Consider the following 23,772-nt stretch of genomic DNA (forward strand, 5'->3'; position numbering starts at 1 on the left):
GCAAAGTCTGTAAGAACACATAAGACTGGAGTGCCAGCAACAGTAGTTGCAACTTTTAGTTGTGTAGTCTTTCTTTTGTGGGGTGGCTCTATAAAGGAATTGGTTATTGTGCCACTGTTGCTGACTCTGGGCTGTTGCTGGAAAGCTACAAAACTGTGGCTTAGACTCTTTACTCATGGCTGGGTCTTATTTCCTTTGGCTTACTGTGCTTGTATGTTTATCTTCTATGAAGTTGGTGTGATTAAAAATCAAGAGTTTGCAAATCTGTTTAGCAGATTTTTACTTTGAATAAGAGATAAAAGCTTTACAGGACAACTTCTTGCCCTTCCCTTAGCCTGTACCTTTTCTGATTTTTTTTTTTAATGTGTGTTTATGGATGTGATTGCAGTTGTGGGAGCAAGTTCAATACACCTATACTTCATAGGAGCACCTTTGGTGCTTCTTTATAGTGTGTTATTTTTATTGATGCTTCATGGAGTAGGATGTCAATAAGTAGGGTAATACAGCCAAATTTTTGTTTCCCAGAAGTTTCCAGCTGAAAGGGCTATAGAGAAAGCTGTTAATTAGTTCATAACTATAGCTGGTAATTCATACTGTTAAGTTTCATCCTATTTCTGGTACTTAGACTGAAAAAGCAGAGGATGACTTATCCTAATCAATTTTCCCTTTCCTATCTTGTGGCCTCTCTCTTGCTAATTTCATCAGTATACTTCTATTCCTGTGGTCATTTAATTGAAACATGTACAAAATAGACCTTCTAATATTGCCCTTGAACAGTAGATTTCAGCTAACCAAAGGCTACATTAGTTGAAATTATGTCTACCAGAGCTTGAAACATAGACACCCATCCCTTCCACTGTTCCACTGCAGTCATTTCATGTGCTTCTGCTGTTCCTGCTACAGCCTGTGCTCCTGGGGTTGGTGGCAGATGCCCAGAGTGGGGACAGAGGGAGGTTCATGTGATCGTGGTGATCCCTATGAGTTTACTCATGACAGATGAAGCCATATCCTATTTGTTTTGCAAGAGGAAGATGTAGTTAAAATCAGAATGTTAGAGTAACTATCAAGCCTAACAACAATTTTTTTACATGTTTAGATATTCAAGAATTTTATGAAGTGACCTTATTGGACAATCCAAAATGCATTGATCACTCTCAGCCATCTGAACCAATACAGCCTGTGAATACCTGGGACTTCTCCAGCCTTCCAAGCACAACAGTGACATCAGAAACATTGCCGAGCAGCCTTAGCCCCAGTGTAGAGGTATGATATAGAAATCTGTCTTATTTTCTTGTTGAGACTATTAGTTCAACATTGTTCTCGAAGTTTCCTTTATTTTATAAAATATTAATTTTCTAAGAATATGTACATTATTAAGATCAATAGTCATATGGGATTTAATTATTGAAATGTTTAATAACATTGTATGCATTTTGCTTAGTCAAAAATTTATAAACTCGTTTGTCAAATGTACCATTAAGTGACCATTAAGTTGGATTTATGCTTTGATTTTGGAACCTCGCTGACAGCTTTAGTATGCTTATACTCATCCATACTTGTGACTCTTGAATCATTACTTCATTAATTATTTGGGAAATCTGAGGCTGTGTCTTTCTGATTAGTAACCTTTTCAGTCTGGTCATAAGAAGTTCTCTGTTACTTCTTCATCTGTGTTCTGGAAGGACTTGTTTTTGAAAACTATATGCAGCCAGTTGTCACTGGTGAGTGGTGAGAAAACTGATCAGGAAAGTGCACTCTGATGTACATTTTTCACTAAAACAATCTCCCTGCTCAGTTTAAGCTTAAAATGTTGCTTGAATATTTTTGCATTAGAGCTATTATTTGTCCCCAGAGAGGTGAACCTAGTTTGAAGGGTGCCCTGGGAACTGACAGCACTGGGAAAAGTGTGTGGATTTCTCAGTAACTGGAGGCAGTGTGCTTTGCTGATCCATTTTCATGAAATGATTGTAGAGCTCAGGAGGAGCACGGGGAGACATCAGCTGAAGGACTGAATGTGAAAAAGATAATATTTTGCTTTTATACAAGTTGTGCTAGACTTACACTATGGAAATAGACTTACAAAAGCATTTAAAATATTTTTCTGAGCACCAGAATAGCATAGTACATGGCCAGTCTCCCTTATTGAAGGTCTTTTGAGGCAGCATAGTGGTCTTAAAGGGCTTAAATGTTTTGGAGTGGTTTTTTCATCCCTATAACACACCTAGGAACAGTGTAATGGAATCGAGGATTTATGTCCCTACTAATTTTGTTATTAGTAAATATACTCCAAATACTAGCAGACTGGGCTTGAAGCACGTATTTGTTGTTATGAGATTGGTTTTATGATGTTGCCGCTGTAGGATGTTTTGTGAACCCCTACAGGAGAAAGAGAGATCTGAAGTGAGCGGTGTTAAGTCCAGGCTTTGTGATTATTCACTCCCAGCCCCCTGCAGAAATTGTTTCCAGCCCTGTACAAGTGTAGTGTTGTCCTTGGATCTTTCTATGTTGTAGATGAAGGTGTAACTTAACAGCAACAAAGTTGCATCTTTAGGTTTTTTTCTCGTGTGCAATTGAACTGCCAGGCACACAAGGCCTTGTCCTTGACACTGCACCAATGGCAGCAGGCACGTTATCATGGCAAGGTCACTAATGCACTGAAAGGAGGAATTGCCTGATTTGGGAAAGCTCACCAGAGATGTGTCTGTTCTCTGCTCCAGTACAGTCTGGTCCTGCTGCTGTTCCCTAACAGAGTCTGATATGGTGTGGATTATTTTGTTATTTTTCCAAGTGGCCTGGACTTGAACATTTATTACAAAGTTGCCTGTCTTCCTTCATATTTTTTGTCTTGAGTATAATGTGAAAATCACAGGTGTTTGACCTGCAGTATATGAAGGTCAGGTTTTAGATTTGCTTCCAGTATTTAAAAACATAGCTGCATATACTGGTGTTGATCCCAGTTCATGTGAAACTGAAAGCAAGCTTTTCTCCCAGTCTCTGTCACTTACAGTAAATGTTACCTTGTATTTCATTAGTTAGGATACTGTTTCCATGTTAAGTTGGAAGGTGAACAAATTTGAAAGATGGTAGTTTGGTGTTGGTTTCATGTTTGTTTTTCTAATATATCTGAATTTCTTAGTTTAGCTTTCAAATAAATATGAGAATTGTTACATAAACATATGTACGTTTCAATCCACCTTAATTCTGTCTTCTTCAGCGACTGTTTTTTGTTTTTTTTTTTTAATATACCTGCTAGGCAATACTTTTCCCTCAATATTTAAAAATTAATTTAAAATTACAAGGAGAAATTCTCATGTATTCACAGTTTTTATTGCACATACTTGCTATGTGCAATATACATATTATCATTATTTAATGCTTAATGCATTTTGGTTTCAGTAATGTTTTTTTTGGCTACTGAGGATATTAAAAAAATTGATTTTATATTTGGTTTTAATAAACCCAAGGGCATAATAATTCCAGTACAACATATGTTTAATCAAGCAATTTGTTTTGCTTGCTGAAATTTACTAGAGACTGGGGGGGACTTGGGCTTAGTATATGTGATTTTGTTCGTAGCTAGCTTTTTAAAAATAAATTTTCACTTTTGAGACTTTTGAGGCTGCTGTCCAGTTCAGTGTTAGTTCATTAACCAGACACAAGCAGGTTGCATGCACTTTGAGATTCTTTTAACTCTATTCTGTGTCTTGCCAGGCTGGTGAGCCCACAGGTGACATGAATGGAGTGGCTTTTTTCTTGCTTGCACATTGTTAGCCTTTGAAATAATGTATTTCAACCCCGTTTCTTTTACCTTGCTGTTATTTTTTTGCTGTAGTTACTGTGGGCCAAATGAATATTCTTCCAGCTGACACTTCGATGGTATATGTGAGAGGTGCTTAAGAGTGGGAATATAATGCCCCTCTAAAGAGATGAAGGATTGAATTACAAGAACTTTCTACACAGCTGACTTTGGGAATGACTTTTTAGCAATGTGTGCTTGTGTATATACATAGAATAGTGGTATACAAGCTTAGGTTGCCTGAGGACTTCTCATGGCACGTAGCCTACTTCTGTTTTTTGCTTCCTGCTCCTGAATCCAAAGACTGGAGTTTGAAATCCCCATAGGCTGTGTATTAGAGAAAGTCAGAGCTACAGTTTGCAAGTTTTCCTGCTCACAGCAATCTGTTTTCTTTTCCATGCTCTATATTTCTTGGAACGTTATTTAACAGTTTTATTTATTTCAATTTCTAGTACAAAATGATGGTGGGGGGGGGGAACCACTAAAAAGCGAGTGATTCAAGACAGTGATAAAGCAGGAAAGGAGTGTTAATCCTTTCACTACTAGGAACTAGTTTAAAAAACCAAATATATGCAATCTGAAAAGGACGAATGGTTCATCCCTTTCCTCGTGTACATTAAATACTGAGCTCAAGAGTGGCTGGCAAAGCGAGCAAATGTGGAACGGGATCTGGGCGCTGTGTGAGCGCAGAGCCGGCGGGAGCGGCCCCGGGAGCCGCTTGCTGCGATCTGTGGTGCCATCTGTAGGTGGGACACTTGCTGCTTGACAAATACACACAGAAATCACTGCAAGAAATCTCTGACCTAATTGAGTAGTGTATTGCTGTGGAAATAGCCTTGTGGCATTCTTTTTTATCTTTAAATAGGTAGGATTTTATTAGTATTTTAATTGTTTTAAACCAGAGAAGTTGTTTGCTGTTTAGCTTGAATTTAAAAGTTAATTTTAGATGTTGGAAAAAAACCCACTGAACAATGTCTCAAAGGATTTTTTTTTTGCTTTAGGACATGGAACTCAATCTGGAGTCTCTTACTGTTGGATGAGAACACCTTTGTGTTTAGTGGGTAATGGTGTCTGGAGGACTTTGGTCTGATCTGTGGTTTTCCCATCTATCTGCACATGCCTATGTGTTTAGTGTCTGGCATGTAGAGACTGACCAGCTTACACTCTTGTAGGGCCTTTTGCCAAATTCTTTTTTCATACAAAGAAAGCAAAAAAGAAAGTAAGGAAACAGCTGATATGTCTGCAATTTCAGCTAAAATTTGATGCCAAGGCAGAGCGGAAAGGAAACTCCCTAAACTTCTTGCAATCAGAAAATAGTTCAGTATCACCTATGAGGTGTGAAGGATTTTGACCAGCTAAGTCTTGAAAATCTCAAGAACAGGAAATGCAAAACTTTTCTGGTCAGTCAGTTCCAATGCTTGACTATCCTCATGGTGGAAAAACTTCACCCTGTTTTTGATTGAAATTTCTGTTTTAATTTATTTGTAGTTTCTAGGGTTTTTCCATCATGCAGCATGGACCTGGCTTTGTCTTCTGGCTAACCCCAGAATAGGTACTGGAGGGCTGCTTTTAGGTTCTGAACTCTTTATCCAAGCTTAAACAAGCCCTATACCCTCATCCTCTCTTTAAGGGTCAAGGCTTCTGAAAACCCTCTCACTATCTTAATGGCCCTCTGCAGAACTTATTGCAGATTATCAAAATCCTTGTATTGAGGCCCCAAAATGGAATGCAGTGTTCCAGATGCCCTACTTGAAGTGTCAAGCAAAGGGAGATCACAGTTATATGTTACTACTGGCTGTGTTTCTGTTAATGGAACTCCTGTTCACCTCTTTTGCTGTTAAGGCCTGCTGCAGGCTTGAGTTTGCTTTGCTCAATATCTGTCAACATGAATATTTTGAAAAGGGATTAAGTTAAATTAGCCTCATTTTCACCTACAATATGGGAATTGTATTTGTTTACAAAGCAACCAGTAATATCTTCATAACCTTTTCAAAATTGTGATAGTTTCTATATCTTCTTAATAAGATAAACTGATGTCGTCTGGAGGAAAGAATTTTGGATGTCTGGTTCCTAGTGCAGTGAAAAAATCTGTTTTTAATCAGTACCAGTTTGTATTCAGAATGGAATGGTATCTCAAGCAGTTAATCAGGATCTTAGTGGAAGTCTTGTGAGGAGATACCTGCATATGTAGAGTACATTATTAAAGTGCAAGATGCTTGGTTCTGTTTTTCTGTTTCTGAATTTTAACTTCATTATCTTCACCTTCACTTTACAAAGTCATTCTTACCTGTTGTATTAACAAACTGTTCCAGTGAAAATCCCTGACATGTTGTACTGTGTTCAAACGCCTTCTTTGCCTTAATATTTATAGAGATTCAGTACTGGTTATCTTGATGATATGCTATGTCTGATTGTGGTGCTCCTTGTTACTGCACTGGTCCTTTATCCTGTATCTGTATGTATGCATTGCCCATTATTTATATCAACTCCTTCTCTGCACACGATGTGCTTGTTCTATTCCAGCAGCTGGAATAGTCCTGTGTTGCTCAGGAGCTTCATTGCTTTCTGTGTTAACTTTACAGTCAGGAAATGGTATTTGACTTGCTATGTATTTTGCCTTCAGTACTTGAAATGCAGGCTGTTTGTACAAGGAAAAGAATGTAAGTCTTGAACCAAAGCTGAAAAAGTCTTTCAGGGGCAGGCTTCTGGTTAAAGTGAATTCAAAGGCAAATAAATGAAATCCCGATGCTCAGTTCAGGATGTATACACAAGCAATAAAACCCTTTCCAAATTTCTCAATCTAGAAGTAAATAGACAACTCACAAATTCACTTAAAAATCTTACTGCTTTTTATAAACTTGTAATAATTACATCTTGCAGCCAGATTCAAAGGTAGCTGTATAAATTATGACATCTTACACTTTTAGTGCTTTCTTTACTAAAGTACCTGAGAAAATGCTTGCAGATATGATAGTGCTTGATCTTTACTGAGTCTTTGATATGTCTCCTCAAATATGCTGAGGTTGGGCATTTGACATTCCCTTGTGAGGCTGAGCTGAGCCTGCTTCTCTGGTTACACCTGTGACAGCTCTGTGGTGTGTGGCTTTTCTCATAGAATCCAAGAGCAAATTAGCATTTAAATAACCACATGCACTTTTAGATTTGTGGATAGATGAAGAAATTATTTATCTGCAAAATCAGTATTTTTCCAAAGCATTGTTTTCATTTGCATGATTTATATCTATGCATAGTTTATCTGTGCGTGACTTTTCCTTTATTTAGTTAACTGGTGGCTTTGTAGATAGAATCTGCCACACTGGAAAAAGAAAAAGCCTATGAAGGTACAAAAAGTGACTGCCAAGCATAACCTGAAAGAGTTCAAAAGTAATTCAAGGAAAGAAAAACCCATCTGTTACCTTTGTGTCAGAATCATCTGTTTTCTTTTAATATTAATGCCTTGAATAGTGGTGAATGGAAATGCATTTTTGCCTTCTGGCCAAGCTGTATAGAATAGTTGTTACTGGTTGTTACTGAGATCACTTGGAGCTGACAGGACAGAAAGATTTATTTTTAATAAGAACGAATTACATTGAAAAAATCACCATGTTTCTCACAAATTCAATAGAATAATAGTTATTTGAATGACTAACAGGACTATGTGAAAGTGTCTTACTCTTCCGTGCATGAAAGGATGACTTCATGCATTTCATGATTATGATTCAGGTTTTGTTGTGTTCTTTAATATCTTTCTGTTCCTTCTGACAATACAATATAGAGGAAGGAAGGTTCCAAGTTATTTTATGAAATCGTTTAATTACAGTAGTTTTACTTCTGGATTTTTTACCTATATCTCACTTTGAAAAACTTTCTTGTCATCTCCAAAATTTACACATACTTGCTCATTCAAGGAGTTTTATGATTTGTTTTCAAGAATATGAAAATGCTAAACTTCCTGAATGTTTGAGCGGTCAATATATTTTGAACATTTATTTCTTCTATATACAGTATTTCCAGTGATAAGTTTGCAGAAACTGCTTTTGGGTTAGGAAATACTTTTTTTATCTTTGCGTACTTATCTCTCTGTACACTATATTTATGAAAACGTGTATTGGTGTTTGCCACAAAATCTTTTGGTCTATTGGTATGGGTTTTTTCCCCTCTGTGTGTACATTGTTAGCTGAAGAGGGTCTTGAGAGAAGCAGGTACAGTTACCAGAAGGACTTTTAATCCATCATAGTGGTGCAGTGCTTGGTGAAGGGCTCTAATGTACCTTGGTTGTGCATCCTGCTGTGATTGGTGCAGTGCATGTGGTACTACATTTCAAACACACTTGTTATGAGATGACTTTCTGTCTGCTCTGAAGTGTTTAGGGTGCCTGTTCATGATGAGCAGCTTGATCATAAATCCTGGGCAAAGAAATGCCTTTTCCTCACCTCCCTGGATTGGTCTTTTCTACGTCTCATAGTCTGCATCAGAGTTTGAGGGAAGTTCATTGCATGCTTGCTATGATACAACTAATGGCTCTTGGGTGCCAAGTGGGAGAGGAGAAAAATGATATGATAATGACCCTTAGTTCTAAAAGTATCCCAAAGAAGGCAATGGAACAAAAAAAAAATTGAGAACAAAAGTGATTGATTCTTGACATAAGCTAATTGTAGCCAGGATTAATCTGCAGAAGCTTAATCTTGTACCAAGGTGGCTGAGAGAAATTTCAGTGGTGAGCAGGGTTGTTAATCTTTGCCCTTCAGGATAGAGCATGAGGGACAAGCCAAGTTTCCATGTGCTACTGGTGTTCCTAGAGCTGTTTGTGCAAGAAATAGACATTTGGACTGACTGCATATCTTGTATTAGTCACTGAAGATGTGTCTGGCCTAGACGCTGGACATGTGCCAAAATGTTACCTAAAAATGCATTTCCTTAGTTAAGAAAAACTTCTAGGTACTTGCACTTTGTTAATTTCTCCAAATGTTATAGTCGTCCTAAAAGAGTACTTGGGAAATTCAAGAATTTCTTTGAGATACCTCGTGTGCATTCAGCTGTGAAGATAATCCCTCCCTCTCTTTTCTGACACAGGAATGTTTCATCAGCCTAATTTGTTCTTTTTTGTTTTTTGAAGTTAGAACTTTTAGCCTTCTGTCTGGGTTCAGCCAGTTTCAACAGTCTGAAAGATGCATATTTTTCCCACTGATGCTTTGCAGCAGTGAGAACTTCACCTAGGTGGTCACAGCAGAAATTCTTCACATATTTTATAGACAGTGTAAAAATGAAAACTATCTCTAGCTTGTCATAGACGTACAAGGTAAAAATCATCATCTTAGTGGTTGAATGGTGTAAGATTAATTTTAAAATTCCATTCATGTTTGTCCTGTAAAGATATCACCTGCCCATAAAATAAAATAAAATATGTGATTTTGGAAAGAATAGTTTCCTTATATACCCCCTTCCCACCCCAGTAGCCCTCACACATCACCATTTCTCCCAGTACATATGGAAGAGCTGGGAGCAAAGTTGCAGAAAGTGTGATTTTGGAAAGATTAGTTTCCTTATATAACCCCTTCCCCCCACCCAGTAGCCCTCACACATCACCATTTCTCCCAGTACATATGGAAGAGCTGGGAGCAAAGTTGCAGAAAGTTTAGAGAGAGTGCTCTAGATACACAGTATATTCTGGAGTTGTTTTGGTGCAAAATACAGTCAGTTGTACACCTTGGGGCAAAAACAAAATGATACAGATGAGATTTAATAGCTTGAAATTACTCATAGAGTCTTTTTGATGTACTTCATTGTGTTTGCAGCAAAGGTGTTAGTGGGGGACCTAACAGGACAAGATAGTGGGAACTGAGTTTACAAGCTGCTTTCAATGCTTCTTGTGGGAAATTAATGTAATAAGGTTCTTACCAATGATGGAACTGTCAGGTTAGTGTTTCACAGTACACAGGAGGTTGTTTGTGCCCAAAAGTTAGACTTTTCCCAGCTGTGCTAATTATGCTGAGAAGACAATGCCTGCACATTCAAAGTTTGCCTTGTCACTGCATTACAGCCTTACAAAAGGAAATGAAATTCTAGGTTAATTCAAGGCTCAAAATAGCATTTCTCTTGCAATATGCATTACTCTTTCCTTGCCACTTTCTCCTCTCCCTGAACTACATGGAATATTCCATTCATTACTGCTTAGGAAATCAGTTATTTTGCAGTCTGCAAATGCTGAAATGACGTTAGAGGAGAAATACTTGTTTGCAACCAAAACTATTTTTGAACAAACGCTTCATTTTAGAAATTCTAGCCAGCTAAGAAAAGCTGAATTGAGATTTTTTGCTGTAAAATAATTTTGTATTGCATTTCATCAAATGATTCCCTGTGATGCTCATGTGTTAGGTAATCCTGACAGAGGAGTATATGAAATAGAATACAGAGAGGTACTTAACTGGTATGGAAGAGGATTTGACATCTTTTGGAGAATATTTGCAAGGATACATTTAAGTTTTTCAGATATAGATAACCAAAATAGGTTAAGAATTTTTCATGAAACTTAAAGCATTTGAATTGTAGCCTGCTGCTTTTTCTCCACGGTGTTTCTACCTCTGAATGAATCCAAAGGGAAACCTGGCACTCACTCAACTGTTTTGACTATTAAATAAGTGTGCTTTTTCCCATTCTGTTGAGATGGTGTTTAGCTGTGACTGCAAATAAACCTTTTAAATGTTTGGACATATACCTGCTATGCTGAAACGATGGATTGCTTATGCATTGTAACAACAAAGGTAAGATGATAAAGCTTTTGATTAATGCCGACAATCTCGGAAGTTCTTATTGAATCTTTCTTCCAGTTTTTACTGCCTGTGATGAAAATGCCTTGATGGTTTTCTAGTGTTGATCTTTTTTAAACTTTAAACTGCACAGATCGTCAAAATAAATTCTGTAGTTGTTGCTAAGAACAATCATAGATGTTAATGCTTTGAAGAGCTAATTATGCACATATTGAAAAGTGTAGTAGAATGATTTTTTTTTTCCCTCTCATTCTGCAGTAAGGCACTGTTTTGTAAAAATTCACTCTCTTTAAATGTGCTAAAATAGTAGTTTGCTTTTTATTCCAAAATGAGAAATTTCAAATGATGTTTTACATAACCTTTATCAGGACATGTTTAAAATAATCATCAAAGAGAAGAAGATGAATCTGGCAAGTCGTGTTAGGGATGGATATATTTCAAGATGTTTTATTATTTTGACATCTTGCTGCTTTGAGGTGAAGACACCCAGATAACTTAGTGTCATTACCTCTGTACTAGGATAAAGTTTTATGTAAGTTTGTTTTTAATGCAGTCCACTTGTAACTGCTAAAGATAAAATCTGATGCATAAACATAATATATTAGTACTTGCTTGTGAAATATGGACTTGGTGAGTTCAGTTTTGGAGGCTTTTATTTTCCTTCAAGTAGTAAAATTGATCCCCTTTTCCTGGATGTTGAGACAGTTGCTAGTTAAATTTTTTTTGACAGACTGATTTAACTTCTAGCATTCTTCTGGATAATTTGAAACCATAAAACTTGCTTGTACAAGCTTCTCCTTCTCTAGAAGTAGAATAAAATTAAACATCTTTAAGAATATTAGGTGAATTTAATGACAGCTTTTACAAAAGGAAAGATGCTTTTTGGGTTTTTTGACACAAGGAGGCAAAGGCTGACTGGAATGAATGAAATTATCTTGTCTCTCACTAGAATGGAGTCTTTCTGGTGTCTGAACTGTCACAGTTCTTTTGGAAGTTAAATATACCCTTTTAAATAATGTTTGAGTGATATTAATTTGTGGCACTTCAGCTTCATTTATTTTAGAATATTCTCTTTTGTACAGTGAGATTGGGATTGGATATTGATTGCTTTATTTCAGTTATATTGATATGTACCTTAATTTTACTGTACTTATTTTAAAAGAGGCAGAGCTCTCATTTTTATAACTAAAATGCATATCTTTAGTTTCATTTTGTGCATTTATTCACCTTCACATATCTGCTTGTCTAAGGGCAGAAAGACAATTTATATGGAAAGTTAAGCCAACAGAAAACATTCTGTGGAAAAAAAGAATTGTTTATTAGTATGATTAGCCTAGCACTGTGCTGCTAAGAAAGTAAGACTGCTCACAGAAATGTTGCACAGGAGAGGGAGAGATCAGCTCTGGGCACAGACTTACATGGGTTAGAGTGATGGTCCATTTCCACCTGGAGTTATCAGCACTTCATCCTTCCTGCCTGCTTCTTGTGAGCTTTTGGCCTCATTTTACTAAATGCTGCTGTACTACCTTGTAGCTTCAACTAAAGCTCTTTATTTACAGTGGGGCTTAGAAAAGAATTGTGTGCTTCCCTGTCTACCTGTGTGTATCTAATTACATGGAAGTTGTAGCCTCATGAAAAAGTACATTCCTTGGTTTTGTGCATAAACCTATATTTCACATCTCAAGAAAAATCGATGCATGTAAGCAAGGCAATTTTGAAATCAGCATTAATGTAAAGTATGATAGGATTAGGAAAAATGTTAAATGCTTCCCCTTTCTCTACCTTGAGTGCAGGCATATTTGAAATGATTCATTGTTACTCTTTTCTGACTGGAGAAGAATTTGGCCAGTGAGATGAATTTTCTAGTGGATTTCAGAAGTCTTTTGTAATTTGATCTTTGATATTCCTGTTTTGCTTAGTTCAGAATTCAGATCTAGTCACAACAGGTGAACAGGTCATTGAACTAATTTCTGTCCTGTCTTCAAAGGTTCTAACTGGTTTACTTTGCCCAAATCTAGTGCAAAGAATACTGATTAATACAGTATTTTTTCCTTTCTATGTGGGCACATTGGTTTGATGTAGGTAGGCCAATTTGCATCACTGCAACCATGGATACTATTAAGAGCAGGCACGTGGGCTGAGCTTACAGTAATGATTTTTATTTAAGTCACAGTTTTAAATGAGTTCATGGCACTTAAAAATACAGAATATGAAAAGTCGTTGATTCTTCCAGAAAAAACAATTTTTAGCAGTCATTCTTAACTTTGTTCCATAGTATACTTCCAGTAAAGGAGTTTAATTTAAAATGACAATGATCTTGAATAGCTTTAAATAATATATTTGGCCTGACAAGTGTGAAACGACAATTGTTTTGTAGCATTTTTATTTCAAAATCCTAAGGAGCATCCTGCTTGGACTGCTCCAGAGCACTATCAGTGTGGTGCAGTCTTTGTTTCTGACAGTAACCAAACTCCAGTATTTCAGGACAGGAGAAATGTATAATGCATCAACCTGTTACTAGGGAAGAAAGGTGAAGGGTTTTTTCCTAAGTTGTAAAACTTAAGCCATGAGACCTCATAAATTGTGGGTCTGAGCTCATACGTGGCTGCAAGGAGTCTGACCACAGGAGCACAGTTACAGCTGGCATGGCTCAAGTGGGGAAGGTGACACTGAGTTTGTGTGATTCCTGCAGCTTTCCTCACTAGGCGGTGCCTTTCACTGGAGTTCAGAGTCCCATTGTTGTTATAGTCAGGTTTTGGAATTTGCCTCAGCTTAAATGATTTGTACACAATTGAATTTTCACTGAAAGTGATCTTGTCCAACCACCTGCTTAAAGGAGGGGTAGCATCAACTTAGACCAGGTCACTGAGGGCTTTGATTTGGTTTTGTTTTCCTGCTGTGAACAAGGGCCCAGTTTTGTTTTCTTAGTGTCTCCTCTTAGATATGAAAAGGCTGTTATCAGCTCTGTCCAGGGCCTTTCTCTGGCTGAGCAAGCCCAGTTCCTGAACCTTTCTTCATTGTGCTTCAGCCAAGTGACCATCCTGATGGTTTTCCACTGTACTTGTTCCTATGTTCCAGCTCTAACAAGTGTTTGAAGAAACATAGATGTTGCAATGCAAGTTTTAACCTTCTGTATTATGTACTGTGTGCATAAAACCTGAAAACCCCAATGTTGGTAGGAAATAAAATGTGAGAGGCAATTGTGTGAAAACAGAAATAGTGAAAAGCTAAGCTTTTATCTATAAACTTGATGGAGAAATTACTTGGTGGGCCCAAATGAATTTGTTTTCTTAAGTGGAGGAGCAAAATGCAGAATTTTGAATTTAAAATTGTTGATGAGATGTAAATGAGTTATATGGGCAATTTTTACACTGAAAGCTTTAGAAATACTTTCAGTACTTAATAGTACACAACAGCTCTGCCAAATTGGCATATGTGAATGATGTGTCATAATGGGTTTTGGCCAAGGACTTCATTTTGCCAACATTCCATGTCCTCAATAAAAAGCAAATTGCTTTCCAAACATATTTGATTGGATAAATCATAGTTACCTGGTGAGCCAGCTGAATAATACTAATAGTAAATCATTTGCCTTTGCTATGTCATCTGGTTACAGTGTTGAAGAAAAGGGTGCAGAATCAGTCATAAAAGCTTTGGGAAGGGAAAAAATGGTGCAACTCTAATGTTGGCAGCGTCTGCAGATGAGTGATACTGCTCTTGCATGTAAGCTTGATGTATAATGCAATGACAGAGAAACAGCTGCCTACTAGATAGTTGGGAAGTGTCAAAATCGAGGATGGTTGTCTGCAATCTAAAGGATTGGCCAGCTTTCATATAGAATAGAAGACCAAGTGTGTGAGGAAAGTTTGCCATATTGGGTTTAAAGGGTATTTGACCAAGTCAGTGAGGAATACATACTGATAATGTGGACCTGGTGGCCATGCCAGGAGAAATGATGTCCCAGCTGCCTGTATTTGTGGTTTTGAACAGCTCTATAAAAAGTTTGAGGTTTTGAACTTAAGCAGAGGGTCATCCTTCTGATATCTACAGGGCAAATAGAGAAACCCAGTGCAACATCAGATTGCTGGTGGTTCTAGAGGTTGTAGCTAAAGAAATTAAGAAATACTATGTTTTGGATTCTATGGATGGAACTGAAAGTGGTTTCTCAGAGTTTTGAAGATGAATATGTTTCAAGGAGTTTACTGATGACACCAAGAGTTATGCAGGGTGGCAGAGAGTGATGGTGAAGGAAATGATGAAGGGACCTGATATGCAAAATCTGAAATGCTGTATGAGGAAAAAGGAGAAAATTTTGACCAACTTAAGGCAAATCATTAGTAGAAGTTCACATTCTTACTGTGTATGGATTACAAGGATATAATAAACTGTCTGCATTTAACTTCTAAGGGAGTTCTCTGGATTTCAGAGTTCTCTTTCTATTAACATGTTATTTGGTATTCTCCCAACCAACAGCAGTTCAAGACTCAAGAACTTTCTGAGCCAGAGGCACTTGCTCTGTAGTATTCTTTGGCTTTCCCTTAGGTGAATTATTTAGTCTCATCAAATTGTTCATAGAATACAGACCAAAGGTATAAATCTGTGCTGTTTGCTTTTTATACAGAGCATCTTCCAAGTTAATCTTTGTTTACTTGTGTTTGCGTGCTCTCTCTAATATCTGCAAGCATACAGGGTTAATAGATACAGAAGTTAATAGGATTGTGTAGTTAGTCATGCTGGCATCAGTGATGTTGGTATTTGTTGGAGTTTATTTGCTCCAAGAAACTGGATACCAGGCACCCGAGGTGTTTATATGAAGTTGATGAATTTTACATGAAGCTCTTGTGTTATTGTGTGTGTTTGTACTTATTTCTCCTTCTGCTTTAAATGAAAAAGCTGCTAATTAATACTAGAAATAAATGACAAATGGGTTATATTTGGTTATTGCACCAGGGAGTTGGATTGACTCTGAGAACATGGTGTGGAACATGTTTAGACTGGAGATGCTGAAAACAGTAGTAAAAAAGGAGAATAACTTTCTGAAATCAATCCTACAAGTAAGACCCCTTCAAAGCATCTTGGTAAATCCATTTGCCTGCCTGGAACTGTGTGGATTTATTTCAGAGGAGCTGATGATAATAACCTGAGCAATTTTCTAGGTATTAGTGGCAGCAGAGTGGTGAAGCATTCAGTCTTGATCACTTTTGCTTTGCTGACCTTGTTTACTTCGGGAAAAGAATTCAATCTATGGCTGCATGAGTGACTGTGAAACCCAGCTGGTGCTGCTGAGAATGCTTCTAACCCCTTTTTGTTCACTGCTCACCTGCTAGAACTCTATGCTTTTCTGCTGGCTACTGAGTGAAAACAGCTCATGGAAAAGTCAAACAAGCACTAGACCAATTGGAAGATAGCTGCTGGGATGGAGAGTTGTTAACTGTTGAGCAGTTGAAGTGATTCAGATGCCTGTGGAAAGGCAGGTAAAATGGTGAGACTTAACAGCTCAACACTTCAGGAAGGAGAAGGTGAGGAGTGATTCTCTGCAGCAGAATCAAACTGTTTGCTCAGTTTGGCTGCTGCTCATGGAACTGGACCCTCTGAGTGAACAGCTTTGGCATAGTTTCCTGTTGTAATGAAAACAGTGGGAGAAAACAGTGGGTGAATAAATGTAGGGTTGTTCATAGTTGGGCATATGGTCTCCAACACGATTCCTTCAGTAGATAGAGCTATCTTAGATTTCTTGATGGCAAAAACCCCAAAAGGCTTCCTCGCTTATTTGAAGTGAGATTTCAGGATGGCTGAGCTCACTGGCTGATTATCTGGTATGCTGCTAGTCAGATTTGTTTTACTAGCCAGCCAGCACTGTGCTTGATCACTTCTTTTGTCAATGCAGTGCATTGCACCAGGGCTTTGTTAATATGAGGGGTGTTTTTGCACTTTATTTGAGGCTTAATCATAGTCTGATGTTTTGTCAGGGGTATTACTCATACTTTCATAAGTGGGAATAACATTACTTGAATCTCATTCCTAGGACTGGTATTTACCAGACCAAAAAAAAAATCAACCAAAAAAAACCCCAAAAAACTTTGAAAACATATTCAGGTGGAGAACATCAGTATTTAAGGGATATTCAACCTTGTTAGGTTTGTGTGTTTATAAGATATGTTTCTTTGATGACCATATGCTGCCATATCTTGGTTTGGAGGAGAGAAGGACATTCTTTAATGAAATTCCAATGCATACTTAAAATATAACTGAGAGCTGCTGTCTTAAAGGTCAGTGTGGGCAGGAATCATCAGCATTTTCTGAATTCATCTAAATGCCCAACAAAGAATGAACAGGCCTTAGGGGGTTTTAGTGACAAACCCATATTGCCTGGATGAATGATTCCCTACCCTGTGATCTATGAAAACATTAGAACAATAATTACTTCCTTCTTTCAGTCTTTATGCTCTAACAGTGACTTTACTTGTGCCACAAATAAGATTGGTTGAGGACATTTTTGCTCCTGCCTTGGTGGGGCTGCCTGTGCCAGCCTTCATTCACAGCTCTCTCAAATGTGCCATTGAGATGGAGAACCACTGCAGAGAATTCTCACTTCTCTGGCTGTTATTTCTTGCCTGTTGGAAAAATTGTGTGTCAGTTGCATTTAGCCACCTGCATTTGGGGTGCCTTGATTACCTGGGGAAAACACCACTGCTGAGGAGTGATTTGCACATTGTGTAGGTGACACACCACTTGCACATCTTGCACCTCGAGCTCCAGAGCTTTTCTTTTAAGCAAGCTCCAAAGACTCTTCTTTCTTTCCAGCTGCTGGGGTGGTGAGTTGGCCAAAAGTGGTAGCACTGAATCCAGAATGGAAGAGTCATTTCTTGCATTCTTATAAGGCTCTTGGACTTAGATAACACTCTGTAGATAGAGTGTTATAATGATGAACTTGGTCCATCTTTCTCTTGCAATTAAAAGATGGCCTTTTGCTTTTTTGTATGCTCATTATTTCTTTGAAAATATGTAGTAATTCAAAACTGTACACATTTGACTTGTAGTATATGTTTTTGTATGTGTTTTACCTAGAAGGAGACTTCTGTCTTGATTCTTCAGTCTGCTGTTTTTCTACTTGGGAAAAAAAACATCTTGCACCTCGAGCTCCAGAGCTTTTTTTTTAAGCAAGCTCCAAAGACTCTTCTTTCTTTCCAGCTGCTGGGGTGGTGAGTTGGCCAAAAGTGGTAGCACTGAATCCAGAATGGAAGAGTCATTTCTTGCATTCTTATAAGGCTCTTGGACTTAGATAACACTCTGTAGATAGAGTGTTATAATGATGAACTTGGTCCATCTTTCTCCTGTAATTAAAAGATGGCCTTTTGCTTTTGTATGCTCATTATTTCTTTGAAAATATGTAGTAATTCAAAACTGTACACATTTGACTTGTAGTATATGTTTTTGTATGTGTTTTACCTAGAAGGAGACTTCTGTCTTGATTCTTCAGTCTGCTGTTTTTCTACTTGGGAAAAAAACCTCCAAAACCTAAGCCATTCATATGTGGTAAAATGCAAGTATATATCACATGACTGAGTCTGAAAAAATCTACTGCTTTGGTTGCTTTAGCTTTAGTTTAGTTAATTCAGGTACAGTTCTCCTCAAAATAACTTCAGACTTGAAGAAGAAATTTACGTAATTTTAATAATTCTGCAGTTTGAAGTGATGATGCTGTTGCAGTTGATTTTAAAAAGAATCCCCAAGCAAACCACCTTTCTGCTGCAATTTGTAATTAAATTCTATAATAACAGTTACTCAAGAAGGCAAAAGGAGAACTATTTGTTACATGAAATCTTTCTTACCTGCTGGGTTTCATCTTTCTTCAGGCTAAGGAAATGGCGAGAGAATATGTAGTTAACTTAGTGATCTTTTATGAATAAATGCATCTTGAAAACTGTTTGTAGAAAATTTCCTGGCAATAAATGTCACTTGTATGGTGAAAAATTGATCAAATTCTTGATTTCTTAACTTCTTAGTAGGTTGTTTACAGGATCTGTTGTACACAGCTGGTTTTAGGCCAGAAGCTATGATTCAGGTGACTGGAAAGAAGTCTCTAGTTGGGCTAGAAGCTGCAAGGTCTTTATAACTCTGTTCCTGATCTTATTTTGATTCATTGAAATACTCTTTGGAGGCCATCAGGCTATTCTGAGGAGATGGAAGAGTTCTGTTTTACAGTGTGTTATATAAGGGCCACTGCAAATTGCACATGAACAGCTGGAAGTACTAGTGGAGTGGTGAGGGAAGTGCTGTCTGGGAAGGAGGGGCAGGGAAAAAAATGCTGGAAGAATTTGTCTTGATGGCTTAGGGAATATGTTTCTAAAAGATGGTAGTGAGTTTTCAAATGAGATGATGCTGAAATGGGAACAATAAGAATTAAGCCAAAATAAATTAAAGCTGGAAATCAAAAGGATCCTTGCTGCTAAAGTAATTAGTTAATAAAAGACTTTTATAACAATAATGTAGATAACACAAGCTCATTAGGATGTAGCTAGATGATTTTAAAGATCATATTAAGTTGTTTATTATGTGTTTAGATTGTGTGAGAGACCTAGCAGAAAAATCTGTCTCACTTTGCATTTTGAACAAAAAGCATCAGATTGGGTTAGATCCAAAAAGAAGGATTTTTAGTCATCTCAAATCCTTTAAGCACCATTTGTAGCATATTCTAATGTATCTCTGCTGTCACAGGGATTGGAAAAGTACATATCTGATAACTGTAAACAGGAAAGTTAATTTCAAAATAGGATTGTTTCAACTCGGTGACTGCTAACTGGCAATCTGAAACCTTTACTTTTTCTACCTCTAATTGAAATGTGTCTTCATCTGTTCATTCAGGGACTCAAATAAAATTTAGGTTCTGTGCATTGGCTCACCAGTGTTCTGCAATTTATAAACAGCACATTGAAACAACTTGGGCACCAGATTGTGACTGCAACGAAGGAGATGAAACCTTTCTGATAGAGCCAACTTGTTTCTTCTCTGGTTTTGTTTTCAGTTCAGATCCGATGCTTGAATACCAGAGTGATTTTTCTCTTGTGTTTGTAGAGAGTGAAGTGTGCTTGTGTAAAAGGAGGACTCCTGAAGCAGGAATATACTCTCGTCTTCAGGGCTTTGCATTGTTCCCTCTAAAGGCTGCTGCTGGCAGCAGGGACATGCAGCCGAGCGGCAGTGGAGAGCTGCTGCCCTCTGCTGTGCTCAGTGTGCTCTGCTCAGCTTCACATACCCAGGACACTGCGGGATGTGCTGCCCAGAATCTGCAAAGCTTCCTTGTCCCTCTGACATTTGAAGTAGGTGAGGATGTTTTTTTGAATGGTAGAAAGAAATGAAGGGTTAACTACAGGTTATGGAGCTGATGTTCATTTGTTGACTTGCTGATCATGAAGCTGTAAAATCTTGTTGGTATTACATTTTTTTCTATATTCCTGTATTATTTTGGAAATTCCTTTATATAGTTAATATTCGTCCACATCCCTCATACAAATATATGCATATGGTAATTTTCATTAAAATTGGATTATCCCAGCTTTCATTAGCCCAGTTAATGATTTTCTGTAATATGAGAATGGGTGACACTAAACCATTTTTCTTTTGGTGATCTCTGCTTTTCTTCTGAAATGTCTTAAAGGGCTTTTGAGAACTCTGGCAAGTATTGGTTGTATTTCTTCCTTTCTTAACTGAAACCTATGTGTCCTCAGCAATCCAAGTGCTATGAAAGTGTCTTCAAGTCTCTGATGACTTCCCTTACAGCATCAAATAAACACACAAGGAATGTGAAAACTTTCTTGCCTGCATTCTGTGTTGTATGACTTTGTTGGATGCTGCCCAACCCTGCAGTGCACAAATGCATTAAGTTTTTTGTAGTTTTCATTCCCTTTGCCTTTCCCCTTTCTGTTTGTTGTTATATCAGCCTTTCTTTAACCAATAGTTAATATGCCCAGGGGAAGCCTTGAGTTGATCTGAATCTCTGATGCTCTGGTAGTAGGTGATGCAAACTGAATTTTTCAAAGTATAAGTACTCATTAGAAATGGAGCTGGACTTGTGGGTAAGCTTTGTGGATCCTTTCCAGCTATGACTGGTAATTCCTCTTAAGATGAGGCTTAGGTTAAACATTAGGAAAAAATCCTTCACTGAAAGGACAGTTAGTTGGGCACTGCAATAGAGAGCCTGGGGAAGTGGTGAAATCTCCATCCCTTGCAGTGTTCAAAAGGCACGTGGATGTTGCATTTGGGGATATGGGTTAGTGCTGAACATGGCTAATGGTTGGACCTGATGAACTTGGAGGTCTTTTGCAGCCCTAATGATTCTATTTGGTGATTGTACACGAAGGACAAGTGCCCACCTCAGTTGCTGTCCCACTCCTGAGATAGTGATTACACATTTTTTAGACCCTAGTTTGTTGATTTGCTTTGTTCCTTTTTGATTTTATATTTTTGGCAATGAGTTCTGCAGTACTTTCTTTTCTTTGCTTTCAAACATCTGCTGGGTAATTTAATTGTCTGCTAATGCCTGTGTTGTCTTAAATAGTTAGTAGTTGCCTTTTATGTGCCGTTTCTATGCCATTCATCTTTTCAAAGATTGAATGTCATATTCCCAACTCAGCTGCTTGCTTTTTATAAGATGAAGAGCTTTGTCAGTTAAGCTTCTCAAATAGAAGCCGCTGAGTATCTTTATCCTTGATGTTATTCCCTATAATTTTTTTATTTTTGTGGCTTTTATCAGATGAGATGATCAGAAATGTTTCCACTAGGCAAGATTTATGATTCTCTCAAAATTATACAGAAAAGTAATACTTTCTGCTTACCTTTCTTTTTTTCTAAGCTAGTAGTATTGTTCCACTTGGGTTTAAAACCCCTCTATAATTTTAGTTGAGGTTCTATTTTCTAGGTGTTTTAAGGGCAGCAGAGGGGAAGAAGTGGAGAATGACCTACATTAGCTATAACATGCTGTCACATTCACTCAGGTATTTGGGTCCTAACTGAAGTAATTTCAAAGCTGAAGTAGGGTGTTATTTTCTGTAGCATCTTGCTAAAACAAACTAAGAAGAAATATTCTGTTTTGAACAGTTGTGCAATTAGTTTGCCAACAGCTGCTGGTGTTTTTTAAGGACTGGTGCCTGCCAGGGCTGTTGCCCTAGATTTCTGCTGAAATGCTGTGATTTAGAAACCTGTATTAATATGCAGGAGCTCTGAGGTTGATAAGTAGAATTGAGTCCAGGATCAATATTTTGAAAGTTTGCTTGTGGTCAGGAAAATGGCACTTGGTAATAATATAGTATTTAATACATCATTGCTTGAATTCTTACCAAAGTTTGGCTCTAATTTGACAGTAATTTTCACTGTAAGAATAAGTATTTTATGTTAATGAGCATTTAGATAATTCAACCTGCTATAAGAAAATGTGACTTGAGATTCCTTTGTGGAGCTCAAGTTCTGATCAAGTAACAATCCCCACACTTCTTGCTTAAGCTGTTCTGTCATGGTGATTCAGTTGTAATTTGTGGTTTCAATTGTTTGAAGTAATAACCTTCATCCCCCAACTCTATTTTTCATTTTGGTAATTAAGGTATTTCATCCTTATTTACATGTTCTGAAACTGTCACTGTACTGGTGACCATATTAATGAGCACTACATAAGAGAATGAACCTGCTAAAAGTAGCAGAAATACATTGAAAAATACTTTTTAAGAACTGGAGAGAAGTGATACTAACTTATTAGCAGTGTCAGTGCCACCCTAAACTGCTTATGGCTTCTCCTCAGCTCTCTGCTTTACTTTTTAGTTTCCCAGGAAGTGGCAGTAGAGTCAGTGACCTGCAGGCAGTAACAGCCTTCCTTACCTGTTCTCAGTTAATAACAAAGTGTAAATCACCCTGAGCCCTGGATTGGATAGAGATGGCAACCGTTGTCCTTGCCTGTAAGAGCATTTGCATTTAAAGATGGGGAAAGTGATGGAGTTGCAGTGAATTACAATTGTAGGCCAGCAAATGCTTTTATCCATTGGAGTCAAAAAGTAGCATTATGAATTGTTTCCCATTCAGAGGAAGGTGTCATCTCTGGTTTTGAAATGTTTAGATTCATTAGAATGGTGTAAGAAATAAATCATTGGCATCACTGCTTTAAGCATTGTACCACCTTTGTTGTATGAAAAAGTCTTTTTGATAACAATTATTATAGAACCTAATGACAGTCCTCTGTGAATTCAGAAATGGCAAGTATGTGAGCATCCAGAGAACAGCACTGCTGTCGAGATTCCGTCCTGATTTCAGCAGATTATTTTATAATTGAGATGTGATCAGTTTTCACTGTTTTTAAAACAGCAGGACTGAAGGACTGAGTTGCATTTGTCTCTGGGAACAACCTTCTCACTGTCTGCAGGGGGGGAAAACCCCCCACTGTTACTAGTATTGTGCAAGCTCTGCATCTCCTGGCTATGAGAGGTTGTTAGACTCATCTCTTTTCTGCTCTGCTGCTTTGATGTAGCACCAAATATGTCAAATTACAGTGTCTTCTTGATGTGGTGTTAAGAAGCATGAACAGCAGTTGAGATGAATCTGGAGTAGTTTGAGGCTTCACCAGATAAAAGACATGTATTATTAATATATTTTCTCTCACTCATTTTCACTTGTTTTTTTACCAGTCTGCCCTTATTTTTTCAGGGGAGGCACAGATGCTTTATTAATTCTTTGTGAATTATTCAGCAGCAGATCTACTTTTTGTGGTTACTTTGCACGGACTATTTAGAAAGTATTCCATTACTGAAAACTGCTTCCCCTGAAGGGGCTCATGCAAACAGATAGGATGGGATGAATCAGATTCTGAGCAATTCTATAATAACTGAAGGATCTTTACATGCTATCTATACTGAAATAAACCTCAAAGGTGTTGTCCCTCTTTCCTCCCATCACACTCCTCCTCCAACAGTTCTGCATGATAGTCTTAATCAAATTAGCTTTCTGTTAAAGCCCAATAGGTGCAGAAGGAAAACCATGTTTTGGAGGCTATGCTTAGCCAGTCAGCCTGGGCCCTACGGGGAACAATCCAGAGTGAAATCACATCCTTGCTCCAGCCTGGTCTTGACACTAAGGGGAGAAGTTCCAGCTAATCACACCCTGCTGCATTTAATCTTTTGCACTGGGTATAGCCTTGAGAATATAACCTTGCTTGGCTGATAATTACCACTC

At 37.7% G+C, this 23,772-nt stretch overlaps 1 protein-coding gene across 4 annotated transcripts in view; it reads left to right on the forward strand.

Moving 5' to 3' along the window:
- Nucleotides 1-10,060: 10,060 nt before the first annotated feature.
- The window catches only part of DLG1 (discs large MAGUK scaffold protein 1), a 118,007-nt gene continuing 104,295 nt past the window's right edge, over nt 10,061-23,772 (forward strand). Inside the window, exon 1 of one of the 4 annotated variants that reach the window (XM_039722253.1) lies at nt 10,061-10,557. In XM_039722253.1, coding sequence (XP_039578187.1) covers nt 10,528-10,557 — 30 coding nt within the window. In that variant the 5' untranslated portion in view covers nt 10,061-10,527. The remainder of the gene's footprint in view (nt 10,558-23,772) is intronic. The other 3 variants (XM_039722250.1, XM_039722244.1, XM_039722251.1) reach the window with 3 other exon arrangements.

The sequence above is a fragment of the Passer montanus genome, unplaced genomic scaffold (genome assembly GCF_014805655.1).
Source record: "Passer montanus isolate IOZ18808 unplaced genomic scaffold, ASM1480565v1 scaffold48, whole genome shotgun sequence".
Taxonomy (NCBI): domain Eukaryota; kingdom Metazoa; phylum Chordata; class Aves; order Passeriformes; family Passeridae; genus Passer; species Passer montanus.